Source organism: Glycine max, chromosome 12 (genome assembly GCF_000004515.6).
Source record: "Glycine max cultivar Williams 82 chromosome 12, Glycine_max_v4.0, whole genome shotgun sequence".
NCBI classification, from domain to species: domain Eukaryota; kingdom Viridiplantae; phylum Streptophyta; class Magnoliopsida; order Fabales; family Fabaceae; genus Glycine; species Glycine max.
The window spans coordinates 15,343,079-15,365,152 of NC_038248.2; the positions used below are offsets into that span (position 1 = coordinate 15,343,079).

The window sequence follows — 22,074 nt, forward strand, 5'->3', positions numbered from 1 at the left end:
ATCAAGTATGAGTAACAATGGTGATCTTTATGGCTTAGTCACATTAAATTGTAATGAAAATCATAGTGGTTTCTTGTTGTTATATGATATGAGCCAAATTGTTTAAAGATGATTCTTTAAGTAAATAACATACGGTTGCGCACCTAAAAAATTTTGTAGTATAAATGTCTAAAGTTAATATGAGCTACATATTATATTGTTATTTATATTTTTTTATTTGCATTTAGATGAACTTAATATAAGTGATCTAATTTAGTGAGCTTATTAGACTGTCAAAAGAAATTTGATATGAGCTTAATGGGCAAAAGCTAATTTGGTCCATTAGAGGATAATGAGAATTTTACTAAATTTAAAACTTGAAACACATTTATGATCCCCAACATACTAAATCAAGAGAAACAGATTCTCCTCTCTCTGAAGACACAATGATAGTCTCATAAAGAATAAGATGATTTGGTTGAAAAAAATCATTAAATCAATAGTTCATTACTATTATAAAGATTCTATTGTGTTTGTTTGATCAATCATTACGAATCTAAATATTTCTAAATCTCTTCTCAATAATCTAAAATAATCTAAAGTAATGTTTTTAGTGCTCTTATAATATTTTATATGGTTTATTATAATTCCAAAAGACAAACTTTATTCCATCCCGTCCAAGCAGTTTTTTCAGAAACATCACCATTGCACTATAAGAAAGATCCTGAATTAGATACCAATGAAAATATACAAGACCTCGATAGTTTAAAAAAAGACAAAAGTATGCAAAATAAGGAAGCTTTGAATATCCACTAAAATGTACTAAAACTACATTTTTTTTAAAGAAAAAATGCGACGTTTCTTGATTACATGCTTTTAAACATACTTTTTTTTATTATTAATTGAAATTTTAAAAAAGATATTTTTTTATATGTTTAGATTATTATTCAATGAATTTTGATTAAATCTTTTGTAGTTTTCCGTAAGTATTAACCAATAATAGAAAATATATCAGAAATAATATCTTAGAAAATGTATGGCTAGATTTTTTGTTTTCAAAATAATACAATTCATATCATTAGAAGAAAATAATTTATTAGTGACTAAATTTAGTGATAAATATGCACTGCCCTTCATTAATATTAGCGTCAATGATATTTTAGTGATGAATTTTGGAAAATTTTATGTAAATTGATTTGTCACTAAAGTTTTTTTTTAGAATATTAAGGCTACATTTAGTTTAATGTTTTTAATTTAAAAATGAAAGTAAATTCAAACAAAGATTTAGAAGATTTCTTTAAAAAAATGTACATTTAATTTTCAATAAGCAAAATAATTAGAGCAACTTATACTTGTAATACAAAGAAATGTTTTAACAAAACACGAATAAACAAATTAGAGCGATTATTATTAACCACAAAGTGCATGAATTAATCAACAAGTATGGAGTTATCTTAGTTTAATATGTGCTTTTGAGTTTACACATTGGATATTTAATTGTGTTAAATACTTTAAAATAAAATTTTATTTTTTTTATTATAATTTTACATATTCAAATAAAATTGTCTTTCTCAAAAGATGCATTATTTATTATTATTATTATTATTATTATTATTATTATTATTCTCCAAACACAACCGAGAAAAATTGATACGGTATGTACAGGGTGTAAGACTTTTTCTGTGATATATTCTTCAAAATACATAATCATAATCATAATCTCCACGTTATCTTCGTACAATTTGTGGGTCTCTTACCAACAAGAACAACCAACCAAGCATGGCTATACTACTATAGAACAACAACTTCACTTCTCAAACTGTCAGAATAATATTTCATACCTATCCCAATCCAATTATTCACCCTCTTCCTATTTCACTCCCTCATTCTCTCCTCACACAATCCACACTCATAACAAAACCCTCCCAAAAATCAAAATTGAAATTATTAACTTTTTTTTTCTGTTATTCTTTCTCTCCACCACCATGGCTACTACCATAACAGAGCAAGACACCTCATCACGTGCCCCGCACGTGCTCGATTACGCCACCACTACATCTGACGAGGAGACGGAACAGGACGAGGAGGAGGAGCTGGTGCCGGAGGAAAACGGCTTCGGGAACGGCGTACGGTGGTTTCCGGCGGCGAGCGGTTGCGGAGGGCGACGGAGCGGGGGAGGTGCGTTGGGTAGGGTTCTTGACCCGAGGGCGAAGTGGGTCCAGGAATGGAACAGGGTTTTCCTGCTAGTGTGCGCCGCGGGGCTGTTCGTGGACCCTCTCTTCTTCTACGTGCTCTCCGTCAGCGACTCGTGCATGTGCGTCTTCGTGGATGGGTGGCTCGCTGTCACCGTCACGGTGCTGCGCTGCATGACGGATGCGCTTCACGTGTGGAACATGGTTATAAGGAGCAAGATGGCGAAACGCACCTTCGGATTGGGCGCCGCCACCGCTTCCGGCAGAGGATCTTCATCTTCCATCGGACTCAGAGACACCCGACCGTGCTCCGTCGCCATCGGTTATCTCAAGTCACGGACCGGATTCTTTTTTGACCTGTTTGTTATTCTTCCTCTACCACAGGTAATAATTTTATTTACCGTTGCTAGAGTAAATAATATATCTACTCTTCTCTCCCTCTGCCTTCTTGTATGTTCATAATAAGACTCAATAACCTAATTTTCATTCATATTAAGAAAGATCATTATTGATGAATTTAATTAACAGTGATGCTAATTAGGATGAAAACTACTCACATAAATTCACACCAATTCAAAACTGACCCATCAAGTTATTACCTAAACATTCAAGTAGAAGAGAAAATAAAAACTACCTCTAATCAGTTAATGGCAACATAGGATTCAATTCGTAGAATAATATTTCCTACTTAATATTATTTTTCCTTAACTAATGATAATAAACATTGGCTGTAGTCTTAGATATTTTTTTTATAAGCAAATAAATTATTGAATGAAAGCAAGACAGAATGGGTAAAAGATGTACCAAGTTCTGCGTATACTGCAAAGTTAAGTTATAAAACCAATACAGACCTGTACCTCATAAGACATCTTTTACCATAACTAAATAAAAGGAGCCAAGAACACTTCAGGACAAGATATTTGTATCAAAACCCAATCAGGATTCTACAAAATCAGAAAAATTGTAGTCTTAGATAGAGAGGGACAAGAAGGAAAAAAAAGGGGATAAATTATTAATATGATATGTGATTCGAACAAAAAAAAAAAAAAAGATGTGTAACTAGGAGAGCTACTGTTTGAATGGTTAGAAAATCATTATTATTTGCAGGGACTAACCCAACATTCAATTCGTCGGGGGCCGACTATGTAAACAAAAAATCATACAAAAATTATATATACATAAATTTTTATGTATAAAATATTAATAATATGATGTTTCAAAATGTTAATTACACGAATCATCTATCAAAACATGTAACATCTTTCTTATATGTTATAAAAATCGTCTCTAATTAAATTTACATTAAACTTTTTAATAATTTACCTTTCAATGTATAATAAGAGACGATCGTTTAAAATCTCAGTAAATGATGATAAGCTAAGAGTGGAGTGGGTGATTTTGATTGAAAGCAAATTAAGTATATTTTGATAAAATTAACTCAAAAGAAAGAGTTACACTAAAGATTCACTACCCACATCTAATATTTAAAGTATAAAAGAGGATAAAAATTTATATTGTTTTTAATATAGGATAAAATCTTATCTATTAAATAAAATTTGATAAAAATAAATATCCAATATTTAAAATATAAAAGTGGGTAAAATCTTTTTTTAATAAGATAAAGATTATTTATTTTTTTGACTGCAAGATAAAGATTTAATTGATATAATTGATATTATCTTTTTCTTTTGCTTTTAATGTTTGTTAAATCTCTTCCATTAAACATAACTTGATAATTTGTTGAAGGAAAAGGGAATATTTTGCTCGGTTGCACGCATGCTTTAAAATTCTGCACCACTGCACAAGAGAATGAATAGATACTATTTGATTTATTTTATAATGATATAAATGTAATTATAAGTTAAACAAATTGAAAAAAGTCAGGGAAGGTCATGCCCCCTCCCTTGAGCATGGCTCCGTCCCTGATTATTTGTGTAAAAAGATTATGAAAATTTTGACAATAATAAATAAAATAGAAAAATAAAAGAGAATGATTTAAAAAATGAAGAATTTAATAATTATGTAATGCCAATGTATTTTTTTATACTATCTATTATAAAATTTTTAAGATAATTATTATAAAACTCAATAATTAAATTTATGGTATATTACAATATGTGTTTCAATGATATTGTAGGTTTATGTATTATTTATTTTAAATTGAATGATTTGATTTTTAGAAATAAAGAAAAATGTAATAAGAAAATGATATGTAAACAAAATAACTCCTTTAATTGTTATTATTTGTCTAAAAAGATTATGAAAAATTTGACAATAATAAATAAAATAGAAAAATAAAAGGGATTGATGTAAAAATGAAGAATTTAATGAATATGTAATTTTAGTGTGTTTTTACATTATCAATTATTTAGTAACTTTTAAGATAATTTATCATAAAAGTCAATAAATTTATGATTTATGATAATTTGTAATTAGATACATTGTAAGTCAATGTATTATTTATTTTAAAATGAATGATTTGATTTTTAAAAATAAAGAAAAATTGTATTAAGAAAATGCTATATGATCAAAACAAATCTTTTAATTGTTATTATTTTGATTTTTTAAAAAAATTATATTACAAAAACATTCATTTTTTTAGTATTCACCTAGAAGAGGTAAAGGAATTTGAATGATTTTCTATTGTTAAATTATAAGATATGAATATGCTAAAGAGAGAAAAGCACGACTTTTATAAAATAAAAATCTGTCACGATTAAAATGAAAATTTATCAACATTAATTAAAATTATGTTTGTTTTTTGTACGACTCTTATCGTTTAACATTCATAGGACAATATTCTTTTTCACAAGATGTAGATAGAGGTGTACATTGAAGTAACTGTTAAAAATCATAATTGATTATGTCATCTCATTAATTATGAGTTTTGTCTTGATATGAGTGGTATTTTGGTCAAAAGCGATTTTGTTTTTGTGTTATTCGAGAGGAGAAAGTTCGTTGTTTGGATTAATATATTAGTGGGTAGTGAATAGTGATGATGAAGGAGACGGCGACAGGTGTATGCGATATTGTGACTATAAATTTGCATGGAGACTTTGATGACAGCCAACAAAATTCTGCATGTGATGTTTCTCGTTTGCGTCTATCAAACTTTGTGATGATTTGTCATATGTGTTTTATTAGTATATTGTGATTTATGAAGATGGGTTAAAGTGTTTTTTACGCAATTGTTTGCATATAAGTTGAATGTAAGTTCTTCCAAATGCTTCTTGGAGGTAATTAAATTCAGCATGCATATCTTGGAGCTATATTACATTTTCAGATAAAGGCTAATTGAGAGTACATCCAAAACATTATCTTTTAGAAAAATAACAAAATCAGAAAACTTGAACTGCACTCTTCAAAACCCCTTTCCTGCTAAATTGTCCATATCTGATTTTTTCTCTCTCAAATTTTTAAAATTATTTATTCAACTTGAAATATAACCATTCATCTATATATGCTTATTTTTATTCTGAAAAGTTAGGAGCCCTTATTAATTATGCTTTTCATGATTCATTTCTCTTAATTTAATAACTTTTGCTTGCAGGCCCCTATATCTTTGATTTCCCCTTTGCATTGAAGGGGAAATTCGATCCTAAGTCCTCTCACTCACATTGTATATAAGATGGTATTCGTAACTAATTGAACAAATAAATAAAAATAAAACAGCATTTGACCTACATACCTAACAAGGAACACTACACGAGCCTAAGCACGTGCTTCGTGCAGAAACCACCCCAAAAAATGTCAATTTTTTGTGTCAAACTTTTTATTTGCATGACTGTGTCTTCATTTTCCTTTTTGGTTTTTTGCATAGTACCGAAGGAAAATATTGAAGAGATATTTTTGTCATTATTTTTGGAAGGTAAAACGCGGCACTTGTATGATGTGCTGATCTGCATAACATGCGTTGCTTGTTGTTTAACAGTTTATTATATTCCAAAAATAAACAGGAAGACCAATATATGTTACTTTTTGTTACATGAATTCAGTATGGGAGCCACAAATTTAGATGCAGCCAATCTGATTCTTTGTCGTCTGATTAGAATTTCTTATGGTATATGCATGTCGTGGTCCCCTAAAATATCTGTACAAGATTATTGCATAAGTTTTGTTTGGTGCAATTCATATTCGTGGTCATCTGATCATAAAAATTCATTTGTGGTCATGGATAATTACAACTCAATGACAGCATGGTACGTATATTTGTCGTCTGGCATTTGTTCATTATTATTGGATGTTTGATTTCAGTTTTTAAATAGTATCTTTACATGCAGCCAGGGGGCTGGGTACTAAACTATTAAGAGGGTACTTAATTAATTACTATATAAAACAAATCAAAGAGTGCTACCTAATTGTTTTTCTGAGGTATGATCATAGGGTGGCATCTTGAACTTCTCATCAGTAATACTTTTATTTAAGTTAATAGGAATGCACTTTTGCAACTAAAAAAATAATTAGCAAGCAAATTAAAATCAACTTTTACTTTTAGTAAACATAATGATGACTGAAGACAACCAACCAACCAAACCGTCAATTTTGAACTTATGTGTGATGTTTGAACATGCTATTCGGTGTTCTTTTTTGATAGACAAAGAATATAGTTAGTAATTCGTTCTTTTTGAGTGCGTGTAAAGTTTAAATTATGCTCTAACACAATCAAGTACATACGGCCTTAAAGGACATGAAGGAGTACTACTTGCTTAGAATCACATCTTATTCATAATATTTTACTGGTTAATAGAAAAAGGCTTTTGATTTGATCAAAAATATGATATTTACAATAGAATTTTCTGAAGTGAATGCACATTTTAAAAAGTACAGTACAAGTAATAATTTCTTATCAAGAAAATGAGTGATATGACATGTGCTTGTAATTAGTTAATTACTAGCTAGCTACGATCATATACTTAAATATATATAAAGAATAAACAAATTAACAAAGCTAAAGTATATCGAAAAATATATATTAAGAAAGCTAAATTAGAAACATGTGATACTTAATTACAGTCATATTGATGTGGAGAACTTTAACATTTTATGTGTTCTCAGATTGTGCTTTGGGTGGCAATCCCCTCCTTGTTGGAGAAAGGTTCTGTTACATTGGTGATGACAGTGTTCTTAATTATTTTTCTATTCCAATACCTTCCCAAAATTTATCATTCGGTTTGCCATCTGCGACGCACGCAAAACCTCTCTGGCTACATTTTTGGAACAGTTTGGTGGGGAATCGCCCTTAACATGATCGCATATTTTGTTGCTTCTCATGTAAGTCACACCTTTCTTTCGTGATGCATATATAGTTTCGATGACAACGATTTTAATATCACTAAGCCTTTTAATTAAAATCAGCCATGCATACTATTTTAGAATATATTAAACTTTACTCTTACATAATTTTAAATTAATTCGTGTAAAGTATCATGTTCAAACCTTTCAAATAAAAAAGAATATAATTAAGAAAAAAAAATCAACTAAAATTGAGACTAACTAATTAGATTTCCTGATCAGATTGGTTATTGTCAAAATTAATAGATATTCAACATTGATAACAAAAAAAAAAAAAATCATGCACTTTAAAAGTGCATTTTAAAATATACAATGATCAACTCACCTTCTTTCCTTATATTATTTTTTATCATTCCAAAAATTTGGATTAATATAAAAAAATGTAAAAAAGTATGTAAGATATAGTTGGATTATGTTTTACTTGATAAAGGAAAACCTTAGCCAAAATTGCAGCTTTTGTTGGAAATTTCCCCAACAAACTGCAGCCAAAAGATTTACATATAAGACATAAATAAAAAAGTACTCACCAATCACCATATAGGTCGTGATGCATGCGGTTGTGGACATTATTTAACTTAATAAAGTTAATTTATCTTATGTGTAACACCGCATATTAATTTTAATTGTAAATAGATCAAAGATGAAAGAAGTGTCGGTTAATAATGAGAGTAAAGATTATCCTAAGGGATAAAGAGACTCGTTTTCTGCCGAGCAAAAACCAAAAAAGTGGTAAGAGACAAAGAAGTACATATCGTAATGCTTGTGGTGGTGTAAAAATTTACATAGTCTTGGGTTTTTCCCCTTGTTTGGTTTCCCAACCATGAGAATTGAGATGAATAGTGAAACAAACCATATTAAACTATAGAGGAATTGTTTTCGGATACTCCATTTTTCCAAACATTCCATTAACACACATAAGATCGCTCTCTCTCCCCCTCTCCCTTTCCCCCCCTCTCTCTCTCCGTCAAATAGGTTTTTGAGTGTACACAAATCATTTTTATTAACTGCATATATTCAAGATATCACCACGAAGACAATTTTACTTTTCTATTTTGTTTTAAAAAAGTATCAACAAAGTAAATCTCTAATGAATACGATTATAACAAAGCAAACAAGATAAAATTACCAGTGTTATGACACGGGTAAATTTTTTTTAAAAATATTTGTATAGAAAAAAAATTCAATGTGTTTTAAAACTTTTTTAGTAAGAACTATTTATAATTTTTACTTGTTTATTCGAATCATTTAGTTATTAGTTATTGTTATCTATTATTATTAATGGTTGTTATATATATAACAGACTTTAAAAAAATACAATGAGAAAAATAATAATTAATTATATGTTAAGTAGGTTAGTAATTTATGTAATTATTGAAAAATAATATTACAAACAATCTAAATTTAGAGTTGTTGACTATAATAAAAATATCTAAATAAAATATTAATAAGATGACATTTTTAATAATGTATTTTTAAATTAAGGTTTAAATTCATGTAATGCGTGTCATTTATAACATATATTTCGATTTTTGAAAAATGATATAAAACATTTTAAATTTTAACATATATAAGAATTTTTAAAATTCTGAATTAGAAATTATAAACTAAAATTAATATTTTTGTGCTAGATATCAATAATGTATCATAAATATAATTTTTTTATGTTATTTAGTATTATTGTGTAATATAAATAATCAGTTGAAGATCCTATTAATTATTATATCTTAAAAATATGAAAATAATAATAATAACAATTAAATTTATGTTTACTCAATAAATTATTTATATTTTATCTTAATTTGAATATGTTGTAATTGTAAATCAAAATATATTAATCTTTTAATTAATCAGAATTAAAATATATAGTTCACCTAATTACTTTTAATTGATTAAATTAAATATTTTAAAAAATGATTGAGAATTTCATTTTGAAATTTTTATTTTATATACTTAATCTTTTAACTTATTGAATTATAATGAGTTGAGAGATAACCATATGGTCTCTGACTCAAAAAAATATAAACTAATATTTTATTACACTTAATAAAATTATGTATTTTTCCATGAAAAATAGAATTATGCATTTTAACATATGATGCAATCAAAAAAAATTAATTTTTTTGTTAATTTATTATGTAAATAAAATATATTTCTATTTGTTTCTAAATTTTAAATTTTTTTTCTATTGACATCAACTTTTTTACTCAATTTACATATTAACTTATTGAATTAATGACAATATAGTTATCCCAAATTAAATTATCTTCGAAGATACATCCCTTTGTCATTTTTTGTTTCTTAGGCCACCTTTTATTTTCCAACTCTGCTTGAATTAAAAATAGTGATCATAAAATTATGCTTAATTAGAAGATATTATAAAGAATAATTTTTTATTTTATTTTTGAATATCATAGTTGTCTTAAAATTATTTTGTATGCAAATAATTATGCATAAATTATTATGTGTACAAATAAGTGTGAGGCTAAAACATAATAAAAAAAGTGGAGGACACCAAAGAGGGCAAAGAAGGTTACTATTCAAAATTGAAAGATATTTATTCAAAAGACTTAAATGTAATTTTAATCTTCTTATTTTATTTAATATGCAATTTTGATTTTTTCATTTTAAAATAGAGACATTTGATTTTCTTATTTTTGAAAAATATACATTTAAAAAAAATTTAAGGGATCAAACATGTCTATTTTAAAATGAAAAGACCGAAATCGTGAATTGCGCAAAATGGGAAAACCAAAATTACATGAATAAAATATTACTTGTATCCGTTAATGAAAATTAGTTTAATAATAATAATAATAATAATAATAATAATAATAATATGTATGTAGTAAAAAAGTATAATATGTATAATTAAAATAAATAATTTTTAATTATTATAATATGTATTATTATAGATAAGATAAAGTTGCGAGTCTTGTTAATAATTGAGATTTTAAATCAACTCAGTTATTCGTATAACTGTACTTGTTTCTAAATGATGACTTGATAACATTAAGTTTATTGATAACATTAGATTATTACAACCAAATGAATTTTCAAGTATCCACGGGCTTAAAAGGCTTAGATTTTGACAAATTGACAACTTTTTCTTATTTAATTAATTTAAGCACATGTTTCATATTTGGGAAATGCAAACTAACAAAATATTCTTTGTTTTTTTCCCCAATAATTGATAATAACTAGTGAACAGTAATTATTTTTAAATAAATTAAAACAGGCAAGTACTAAGTCATTTAACTTGGAAAACAAATGTGGACCTGAGTTTGGCTTAATGGTCAATACTAAAGAAGTTAGTATTATTTTTGTAGTTCTAAACTGTAGTGTTCAGTCATTACTATGCATTTTTTTAAAAATTACTATAATTAGGATTTTTCCCTCTTTGGTGGAACCTTGAAGCTATTCAAATTTCTATCTTAGTTTGTTTTGTAACTAATTTTTGGTTCAAAATTTAGTCTCAAGCTTAATTCTCATTCATTTATAAATATGTATTATATGAGAGTCAAACTCAATTTCTCTTTCTTACATGCTTAGGGTGTGCTTGGTTTAAGGAAGGGAATCTAGAGATGTAATTGATTAATTTGGGCTGAATATTGTCAACTGAGTTGTTTGATATGGATTAGTTGTAAGTGAAAGCTAGTTTTGAAAATAATGTGGATCCCATGCCTCAAACTTTCACCCCTAAAATGAGATGAAATGGATGGAAAGTTTTGGCTGAAATGCAACAAAAATTGCTTTGCTAGTATTAACCCTAGAGACTCTCATGGCACTTGTGCACCATTAGTTATTTTTTTTCATCTCTTTTACCTTGGTTGCATAATTGATTATATTACTATAATCGATTTTATAGTTACATAATTAATTATACTTCTAATATAATCAATTAGGTGGTTAATGATTCATAAGTTATTTTTTATTTAGTTGGTCTTAGATAAAGTTACGTAATTAATTATCTAATTTACATAATCAACTACAAGTGTTCAATTAAGTTTGAAAAAAAAAAACATTGTGGCACCTAAAGACAAAACATGCATGGATTAAAGTGGATAATATTGACATTTGCTCTTAATGTGTATTTTCAACTGAATCAAACTGATGGAATACATATTAGTCACTGCAAGCTTATATAATGGTTCCTTACTTTGAGAGGGAAAACTACTACTTAACCACGCATCTTGTTTATGCACAAACAGGCAGCAGGGGCGTGCTGGTACTTGCTGGGGATACAAAGGGCAGCCAAGTGTCTCAAAGTGCAGTGTGCGAAAACAAGTGGTTGTGGCATGAAAATCCTGTCTTGTCAAACGCCTATATATTACGGAAGCAACAGTTTGCTAGTTAGGGATAAGGCAAGGTTGGCTTGGGCAGAGAACAGGGAAGTGAGACACACATGCCTAAATGGTCCTGACAGCTACAACTATGGAGCTTATAGATGGACTGTTCAGCTTGTCACAAACGATAATCGATTGGAAAAGATACTTTTCCCTATCTTCTGGGGCCTAATGACTCTCAGGTACCTTTGTTTTCTTGATTTTACGTATGCTTAAAGTCTTATATTCTTTTGATGGTGTTTTTCATTTGTCGTGTTTATATATATTTACCATTTTGTGTACCGTTTCTCTGTATAGTGATCACTGGTAATAATGTTTCCATAAGCTATTGACCGCAAAATTATGTATTCAAATTTGAATTTAGTATACTAAAACGTACATAGTAATATGTATCACTGTATTAGTTAATATTACAATTTTTTATATATTTTACAAAAGAATTTAATATTGAGATTTTTAGAAAACTAGTATAATAATAGATGTTTCTATGTCTTTCACGGACTTATGTAATAACTAAGTTTTTGTTATAACCCTTTTTCTATGATTGAGAAATAAAAAAGACAAGACAGAAAATTACAACCTTAGAAAAGAAACGCCTACTGTATCAGCCCAAACAAAAGACAGAAGCAAATGAGGACAACAAGATTGTAAATCTTCAAAAAGAATAAGTCTTTTTCATATTAAAACAATTGCAACAATTGTCATAGTATGATAAGTCTTTTTCATATTAAAACAATTGCAACAATTGTCATAGTATGATTTTTCAATCCTTTTCTGAATATAATAATAGCATAATATGTTTTAGCCTTGAATTTTGGGGGGAAAAAAGTAAAAAAACAACGAAAGTTATAAAAATGTTGAGCTAGTCCGAAAAACCTACAACCGGCATAATTTCAAACTTAAGCATCAAATTAAAAGGTCAAATTAAATCTAGATCTTTTTTTATCCCAGCTCATTATAACCTCTAGCCCACATTGGACCATGTAAAGTTTTATAAGGTTCTTATATCTTGATTTTTATTTATATGGCATGCATGAAATATATATATATATATCTTCTTTTTGAAATTTTCTCTTAATACATATTCATCTTTGCAGCTATAGTTATTTTTGTACTATAATCACATTGGGGTTACCTTATGCGTGCTATAAATTAAAACTTATGACCTCATGCATAATATCTAAATTTTGATCTTAACAAATTTTTCACTTACAACTATTAACTATTATATAATTCTCTATAAAATTAAAAAGAGAAAAAGAGCAAAACAAGAAAGAAATAATTAAGGAACGATAAAGCAAGCCAATCCGGAAAAAAACTTGAAAGGCAACGCATTTCTACGGCATGAGATTTTCGTATCATTAGTATTATTTAAACTTTGATATTTATTCTTGCTTCATGGTTACTCTAAAGTCTAAATCCTTTCTTTGTTTATGTGATAAGCACTTTTGGAAACCTAGAGAGTACAACTGAATGGCTAGAAGTAGTTTTCAACATCATTGTGCTGACCAGTGGCCTTCTTCTTGTCACTATGTTGATTGGAAACATCAAGGTAAACACAATTACCCAGGCTATATAAATAAGTGCGAATCCAAACCAATAATTAATCAAGCACATTCATTTTAGTTCATTCATTAATTTGGTTGCGTAAATATATTTGTTATGAAATTGTTTTGGCATATTATGGGCACGTACCATATGTGTATGTATATACACGGGGCAGGTATTTTTGCACGCAACAACGTCAAAGAAGCAAGCAATGCAATTGAAGATGAGGAATATTGAATGGTGGATGAGAAAACGACGCTTGCCGCTAGGGTTTAGGCAGCGCGTGCGTAACTATGAGAGGCAGCGTTGGGCTGCCATGCGTGGGGTTGATGAATTCGAGATGACTAAAAATCTCCCTGAGGGATTAAGAAGAGACATCAAGTACCATCTTTGTCTAGACTTGGTGAGACAGGTAAGGAAATTTCCTAGAATACTAAAAGGATTTTTAGTTTCCATTTTAAACAATAAAAAGAAATTGAGTAAAATATTTGGAGGAAAAATCGTCTCAGTTTTTCTTGTTTCTAGGTATTCCTTTCACTATTTCTAGCTATCCACATGGAAAATAATATTGTTTATTTTCCAAAAGGAAAAAGAAAATATTTTTCTTTTCTTATCACACATATCTTTTTCGGAGATTCATGTAGTTAAGAACGTATATATATAGTCTGACTAATAAACATCTAATTTAGTTCATGCTCAACCTAATTTAATCACTAAAAAATGAAGTTACTAAATAGTTTCTCAAGAATGCATCTAATGTACCAAACTGCTGAATCAGTATATATTTGTTGAACAATGAGAGGAAAATGGTTTTGTTTTCACATCTTAGTAACATAATAGGTTTTCCATTAAAAAAATTAAACTGGATCAAACCATACTGCGCTAAAAGAACTTGAATATATATAAGTATTACCTACATGTTTAGTTTAATTACACCAAAAATAATGAATAGTACGCTATGTTTTGTTTAGCTTCTTGTTAGAAAACCAATTACGTACGTTTTTTTTTTCTTTTTTCTTTATAGAGTAATGGCTTTATATTTTGTTCAGGTGCCTCTATTTCAACACATGGACGATCTGGTTCTAGAGAACATCTGTGACCGTGTGAAGTCTCTGATATTCACAAAGGGAGAAACAGTACGTTCTAATTTCCACTATATAGTATCACATGTTGCATAATGCATTGGGACAAAGTTAAATAACATTAAATAAGAAATATACTGATACTAACACACTCTATCATGAACTAAAATTTATAGAGAATTATAAGATTTGACAAGTCCCACTCTTTATTTAATAAGTTTTATTCATGATTTTACTGTTTCTAATAAACTTTAACTATTAATAAAGAATGCAATAGAAGAGTGTTAAAAAGTAGTATATTGCTAGCTAGTACTCGATTGAAATAAATAGATTTTTATATACTATTTTCAAATTGAAATGATTCAGCTTTATTAAACCTAACATGATTAACAATATGATGCAGATAGCTAGAGAAGGAGACCCAGTTCAGAGAATGCTATTTGTAGTAAGGGGTCATCTTCAAAGCAGCCAAGTCCTAAGGGATGGTGTGAAGAGTTGTTGCATGTTAGGTCCAGGAAACTTCAGTGGGGACGAGCTCCTTTCGTGGTGTTTGAGGAGGCCTTTCATAGAACGCCTTCCGCCGTCTTCATCCACACTCATCACGTTGGAAACCACCGAGGCGTTCGGCCTTGAAGCCCAGGACGTGAAGTATGTGACACAACATTTCAGGTACACATTTGTTAAGGAAAAGGTGAAGAGAAGTGCAAGGTATTACTCACCAGGGTGGAGAACTTGGGCTGCTGTGGCCATTCAATTGGCATGGAGGAGGTACAAGCATAGGTTGACTTTGACTTCATTGTCCTTTATAAGGCCCAGGAGACCTTTGTCACGGTCTTCTTCCATCGGAGAGGACAAGCTTCGCCTCTACACAGCTTTGTTAACCTCCCCAAAGCCTAATCAGGATGATTTTGACTTTTGAGAACATGATATATATGGATGTGGCACACAGGTGTCGAATTTTATTGTTTTGATTGATCTTATTGGTAGAAAATAAAGAAAAAATGCATGCATTATTATTGTTGTTGTTGTTATTATTATTATTTTTATTATTATTGCTTAAACATATTTTCATATCTAGTAAATAGATCAGTTTCAGATTACTACATCAAATTTACTTTTGGTCAATTCTGTATTTAAAATCATTTTATGTTTCAATGTAATACCTGTTGTTATTATCATTTTGTTAAGTAATGACATGTTACACAGAATGTCACGTCATCAAGTTTAATCACTAATACATCAGAGTCACATCAATTTCTATTATTTAAATTATTTAAAAATTCAACTCTTTCTTTTCCTTCTCCAATGAAAAACAACCCATGCCGCGACCACCATCCAACCCTGCACCACCACCGCCATCCAACCCTCACGCCAAGGTAATTGCTCGCCAACATCTTGAACACCGAGAAATCACACACGGGAAAGTGGATGTGCATGTCGACCCAACCCAACCACAATAGGTTCGGGTTCATGCACTTCTTGTTGTTCATCGTGAACACCATCACCTTCTCCTCACTGCAACACACGCTAAAGATCCTGTCCATGAAGCTCTGGATTCTCGATGTAGTAATCACCTTCGCTATCCCCAATTCCAGTTCCACAAACCAGTCGAGATCCTCCACTAGGATTACTGACGTCGTTGTTTTCGTCAACAAAAACTTCAAATCCAAAGGGGAAGAAGGAGAAGGGGAGGCAAAGGTCGAGGTCAGCATCGAGGGCAGAGTCAACGACACAGTGGGCAGTGGTGACACTGGGTTGGATGAAGATGGTGGCGTGAGGTTGTGTTCTGTTGGAGAAGGGGAAGAAGAAGGATTGAATTTTTAAAAATAATTTAAATAATAAAAAAGAAGATGTGGCACTGATATGTTAGTGATTAGGCTTGATGATGTGACACTATGTTTGACACATCATCACTTAATAGAATGAGACCAACAACAAATATTCCATTGAAATAAATTTTTTTCAGGTACGTAATTGATCATAAGTGAATTTGAGGTAGTAATATGAAAAACATATTTAAGCCTATTATTATTATTATTATTATTATTATTATTATTATCATGTTAATTCAAAGAGACCCAGATTAATCCTATAGAGGATTTGTGGTTTTAATTTATCGAAAATAAATGAGTGTGGGTCTTAATAAGCTATGCATTAACCTTAACTTCTTTTGTAGTTCAGCCACTCATCTATTCTATAGGCTCCTTTAGCATTAGCCACCACAAAAACCTCTAGTATTAAGTTGAGAGTCTTCCTGACACCCTTAACTTACATGTCTACTCACAAATAACAACTAAACTTATATTCCTTTAGGTTTAAAGTATGACACATTTGTATCCACCATCTCACTCATGCTCTGTCTCAGGGATCCAAGTTTTACTATTAACAATAATTCATCTCATATACACTAAAAGGATCACTAATCTTCCTGGGAACTAGTTCTCAATATTGTGACATGTCATTCGAAATTAAAAAATAGGAGTGATACTTAGGAAAATATCTCACTAGGCAAAACACAACGGTTGTTTTAGTGAGACAAAGTTCTGGCCTGAAACTCATCCTCCAAAGTATACTATTTTTCAGTAAAACCTTCTTAAAGGACATAGCTTACCCTTCCAACACATAGGGACGATTGTAGTAAAAGATTATCATCCATTATCTTCAACTTATCAACATCAATGTATTCACCTCATCAAACAATATTCATATCATTATCAATGAAATCAATCCAACATAACTCAAGACATTAATCAAGTATCATAATTTCATCCACATCCCATTTCACTTTCTCAAATCATTATAGTCCCTTCAATTAATTAAGACATATACATATGTCATCCCTTCAAAAATTAGCATATATAAATCTTCATCCTCATACATTTACCCAAACAAAACATAATAATCTTACATTCATTCATAAAATAAAGTTAATTACATAGGCTCCACTCTATTGATTTCATTTTAGCTCATATAACAAGGACAATTCACATTAAAGATCATTATGAAACATATGACTCATGTGCAATAAGAATTGGTGCTTAAGCGTCATTATCCTCGTTTTTAAGCGCGATCTGGAACTTATGCTCAGGAAAAATGGTGCTTAAGCATCATGGTGTAGAAGCAAGCTTCATGATGAATCAAGATTGATTCAAAGAGTTTTGATGATAACAAAGATGATGACAAAAAGCTCAAAAGTTAAGAACACTCCATGATAACAAAGATGATGATCTCAAGAATCAAAGAATGAGTTCAAGATTGAATCAAGTACACTTCAAGGATCAATAGGAAAGTTGAATTCAAGAATCAAGTTTCAAGATTCAAGTTTCAAGAATCAAGATTCAAGAATCAAGAGAAGACTCAATCAAGATAAGTATTAAAAAGTTTTTTCAAAAACTGAGTAGCACATGAATTTTTCTCAAAACCTTTTACCAAAGAGTTTTTACTCTCTGGTAATTGATTACCAGATTATTGTAATTGATTACCAGTAGCAAAATGGTTTTCAAAAAGCCTTCAACTGAATTTACAACGTTCCAATTGATTTCAAAATGTTATAATCGATTACAATGATTTGGTAATCGATTACCAGTGTGTTTGAACGTTGGAATTCAAATTTAATTGTGAAGAGTCACATCTTTTTACAAAAAAGCTTTGTGTAATAGATTACACTGATTTGGTAATCGATTACCAGTGATAGTTTCTGAACAAATCAAAAGATCTAACTCTTCAAATAGTTTTTGACTTTTTCAAATTGGTTTTAAGTTTTTCTAAAGGTCATAACTCTTCTAATGGTTCTCTTGACCAGACTTGAAGAGTCAATAAAAGCAAGGCTTTGTTTTGCATTTCAAATCAATCAATTCTATCAATCTATCTTTTCCAATTCATTCTTTACACAAGCAATTTTTTCACATTGATTTCTGAGTCTCTTTGAACTTCTTCTTCTTCCTTGTGCCAAAAGCTTTCCAAAGTTTTCTGGTTTTCCAAACCTTGAAAAATTGTGCTATTCATCCTTTTCATTCTCTTCTCCCTTTGCCAAAAAGAATTCACCAAGGACTAACCGCCTGAATTCTTTTTGTGTCTCTCTTCTCCCTTTTCCAAAAGAACAAAGGACTAACTGCTTTAATTCTTTTGTGTCTCCCTTCTCCCTTGTCAACGAATTCAAAACTGACACAGTCTGAGAATTCTTTGGATTCTTCCCTTTTCCATATACAAAAGATTTCAAAGTACTAACCGCTTGAGAATTCTTTTGTATCCCCATTCACAAAGTTTCAAAGGTTTAACCGCCTGAGATCTTTGTCTTAACACATTGGAGGGTACATCCTTTGTAGTACAAGTTGAGGGTACATCTACTTGGGTTTGACTGAGAACAAGAGAGAGTACATCTCTTGTGGATCAATTTTAGTGGAGGGTACATCCACTAGGTTGTTCAAAGAGAACAAGGGAGGGTACATCCCTTGTGGATCTTTGCTTGTAAAAGGATTTTTACAAGGTTGGAAAAGAAATCTCAAGGACCGCAGGTCGCTTGGGGACTGGATGTAGGCACGGGTTGTTACCGAACCAGTATAAAAACTCTTAAGCTTCCCAACAACTACCACACAAGAGTTTTTATGGGAATAGGTTTTTCACTTTTTCCATGGCTTTCCACTCTGCCATCCTCTGCCTCTTAAGCTTGTCCATCCCCTTAGATTTGCTACTTCCACTCTGCCATCCTAATTATTTATAGTGTACATGTAAATAATAGATACTAAAATTTGAATCAAACTAAAATAGAACAACTTAATTCGATTTTAAACACCTGCCATCTGAACATGGAATAATGGGTTGTCAAGTCCATCAGTAACAACTATGATATAACCTACCCCTCACACAAGACAAAAGACAAAAAGAAAGAAAGAAAGAAGGAGCGCAAAAAGTTGACTAAGTCAAATGTGTGTGCATTTTTTTGAGTGCGTTAGAAAAAGGTTCAAGACGATGTATAATATAAGCTTGCAAGGGTTGCAAGTTATTTGGTTAATGTTAAAAATATGAATTTAAGTCATTTATTAAATAGTTAATATTAAGAAATCAAATTAATTTATATTAAAAGACAAATTAATGATTACATGATTTTAATATATGGATGTTTGGTTTAAAAATATTAACAATTAATGATGTAAACTAAAAAAGGGTAAATTAATAATTACTAGTATAACGAACAATTAATCAAGATAATGCCGGATTTGAAACTAGCCTGATTCATTGTTGACTCAAAAGTTATTTTCCACGAGTGTACAGTGTCCCAACTTCAGCTTGTTAGGAATCCGAGATCTACCGCAAAGGAGCATCTATTATACAAAATAAATTACAACATGCTCAATGCAAAGCTCTCTCCATTTCCATCTACTCCCACATGCTCAAACGTACAGGGTGGAACCTTGAATAATTTCCCACCAGCTTCCCTAGCCGCAAATTAACAACACCCTCCCATGTCCACTGAACATAACCATCCTCCGCGTGGTGAGCGGCGGGCGGCAGCCGTCGTTGGACTCGGGAACAAAGTGCCACTACATCCTGCAAGCCTTCCACCTCCTCCAGGCCGACTACCTCTGTCATAGCAGCCTCTTCGTTCCACCGCTAAACAACTCGAAGTCTTGTTGGAACACCTTTTAGTCCTTCATCAACGAGTCTGACCCCAGCATCTCCGACATTCGCTCCTCCTGCGGCTTCAGAATTGAGTGGATCTCCCAGGGCTGCATGAACATCACCACAAAACAACAATTCAAAGACATTGTTCCCCGCAACACAATCCAAACTGTCCAAGATGACTGCAAGAATGTTGCATTTCGGAGTGTCGGCGTTGTTGATGCGGCGTTTTAGGGTTTCAATCTCGCGGAGGACAATGCGGTCCTCCTCGGCCTTGGATCGGGACTCACCGATGGACTTTATGAGTTCTAGAAACTCCTTTGAGTTGCCATGATTATTGGACCCCATTGCTATTGCTAGCTCCCTCCCCACTAGCGTCTTCAACTGCTCTACCTTTGAATATATGAGAAGAAGAAGAGACTGAAAGAATGCTGCAACAGCAACACACGACGTCGATTGGAAGAAGAAGCTTTATAAACATAAACTTTAGTGCCACGTTGAATAGTCTACGTGACACTAAAATTGCCAACAATGCACCTCATTAACAGCGTTGCTTTCAAATTTAACGGCAATGACTATTTTACAATATTTATGCAAAGATAAGGACTATTTTTTACATTTCAATAGGATAGGGACTAATTTGCAAAATGACTACAAAGACAGGGACCAAAATTCCTATTCACTCAAAATAAATTTAACACGTAATATGAGGTAGTATGGGTTGAAGCTCACAAAAACAAGAGGTTTAAAATATAAAATGTTTAGATAAATAACATGTGCTTTTATTGAAATAAAGCTGTGTATTTTTTATCCTTGCATAAAAATATATCAAGGAGTTCAAACATATAAAATTAGTGGATGCAAAATATAAAATTTTAAGATAAATACATGTAACTTATGTAAATGAGGGGGAGCATTTGTCCACCCTCATAGATGAATGGGTCTGCCACTACTCCCAAGAGAAGGCTTCTCTTGCAGAAGGAGAAAAAAATAGAAAGTGATACTTGAATAAAGGGTGGGTGAGTTTCACATTTACAAGATTTATTGAAGAGTATATGACTCTCTCACTTCCTTCTTTTTACACCCCACATTCCACTAAACTCACCATCCTTTTTTTATGACCCAAGCCTGTCCACTTAGGTCCAAACATTCTAAAACTCAATGAATCACACATAAAGCATAGTTTAAGCATAAACATAAATATAAACATGTATATAAACACCACAAATCATAACCTCATAATTAATTAATTATAGACACTTAAATTAAATTTAATTACACTTGTTAATTAATTCAAACATTTAATCAAACATGATGAAAATCATAGTGTTACAGTTGCAGATTCTCTGATAGTCCAATGGCTATTGAAAGCCATTGGTGAAGTTGTTGTAATTGCATCCATTATGATGGTTGTTGTGTTTGTTAACCGAAGCTAAGAAGCCATGATTCTTGGTGGCTTCATGTTAATTAGTGGAACATTTGCCATAGGGTTTGGATAACTTTTGTCTAAGTCCATGAAGTATGCCATAAAAATAGTTTAAATGGAATAAACCCATTAAAATTAAGAACTAAAAACTTACAACTACTCAACATGACCTTATCTTGTGGTTTTGAGGTTAAAATTGTACCACTTGGCTTCCCAATACCTTATCCGAAATATCATGATAATAAATAATATACGAAAGATAATATTATCTTACCAAAATAATAATATCATCATTTTATAAGGCTCATAAATCTAATGCCCATTAAAATAGTATATATATGGTGAAGTTTTCGAGGTTAAGTTAACTTTTCATTATCATAATTGCTCTTAGTTTGACTATATTGAGTGATATCAGAATTGAGCGTTGGAGTACCTTCCTAGGTACCCCCCCTCCTCGACACTTGACGGAAGGTAACAAACGCGGGGGATCAACAAAACAAATAAGAATTACTACCATACCCTTGGACAAGTACAAAAATGCTTAGAGATTGTAATAAAGTCCAATCACTAGCTAGGTAGCAGTCACGTGTGAG

The 22,074-nt window shown here is 30.8% G+C and overlaps 1 protein-coding gene across 2 annotated transcripts; it reads left to right on the forward strand.

Moving 5' to 3' along the window:
• Positions 1-1,695: 1,695 nt before the first annotated feature.
• Positions 1,696-15,449, forward strand: LOC100783341 (cyclic nucleotide-gated ion channel 4). 2 transcript variants are annotated; one of them, XM_003540954.5, is made up of 7 exons: positions 1,697-2,555; positions 7,227-7,442; positions 11,672-11,988; positions 13,250-13,358; positions 13,530-13,766; positions 14,404-14,490; positions 14,840-15,449. In XM_003540954.5, exons 1-7 carry the CDS (start codon positions 1,965-1,967, stop codon positions 15,353-15,355), a joined length of 2,073 nt encoding a protein of 690 aa, XP_003541002.1. In that variant the 5' UTR covers positions 1,697-1,964; the 3' UTR covers positions 15,356-15,449. The 2 variants fall into 2 exon arrangements, with proteins under 2 accessions (XP_040863639.1, XP_003541002.1); XM_041007705.1 differs by lacking the exon at positions 7,227-7,442 and having other exon boundaries at positions 1,696-2,555.
• The last annotated feature ends 6,625 nt before the right edge of the window (positions 15,450-22,074 follow it).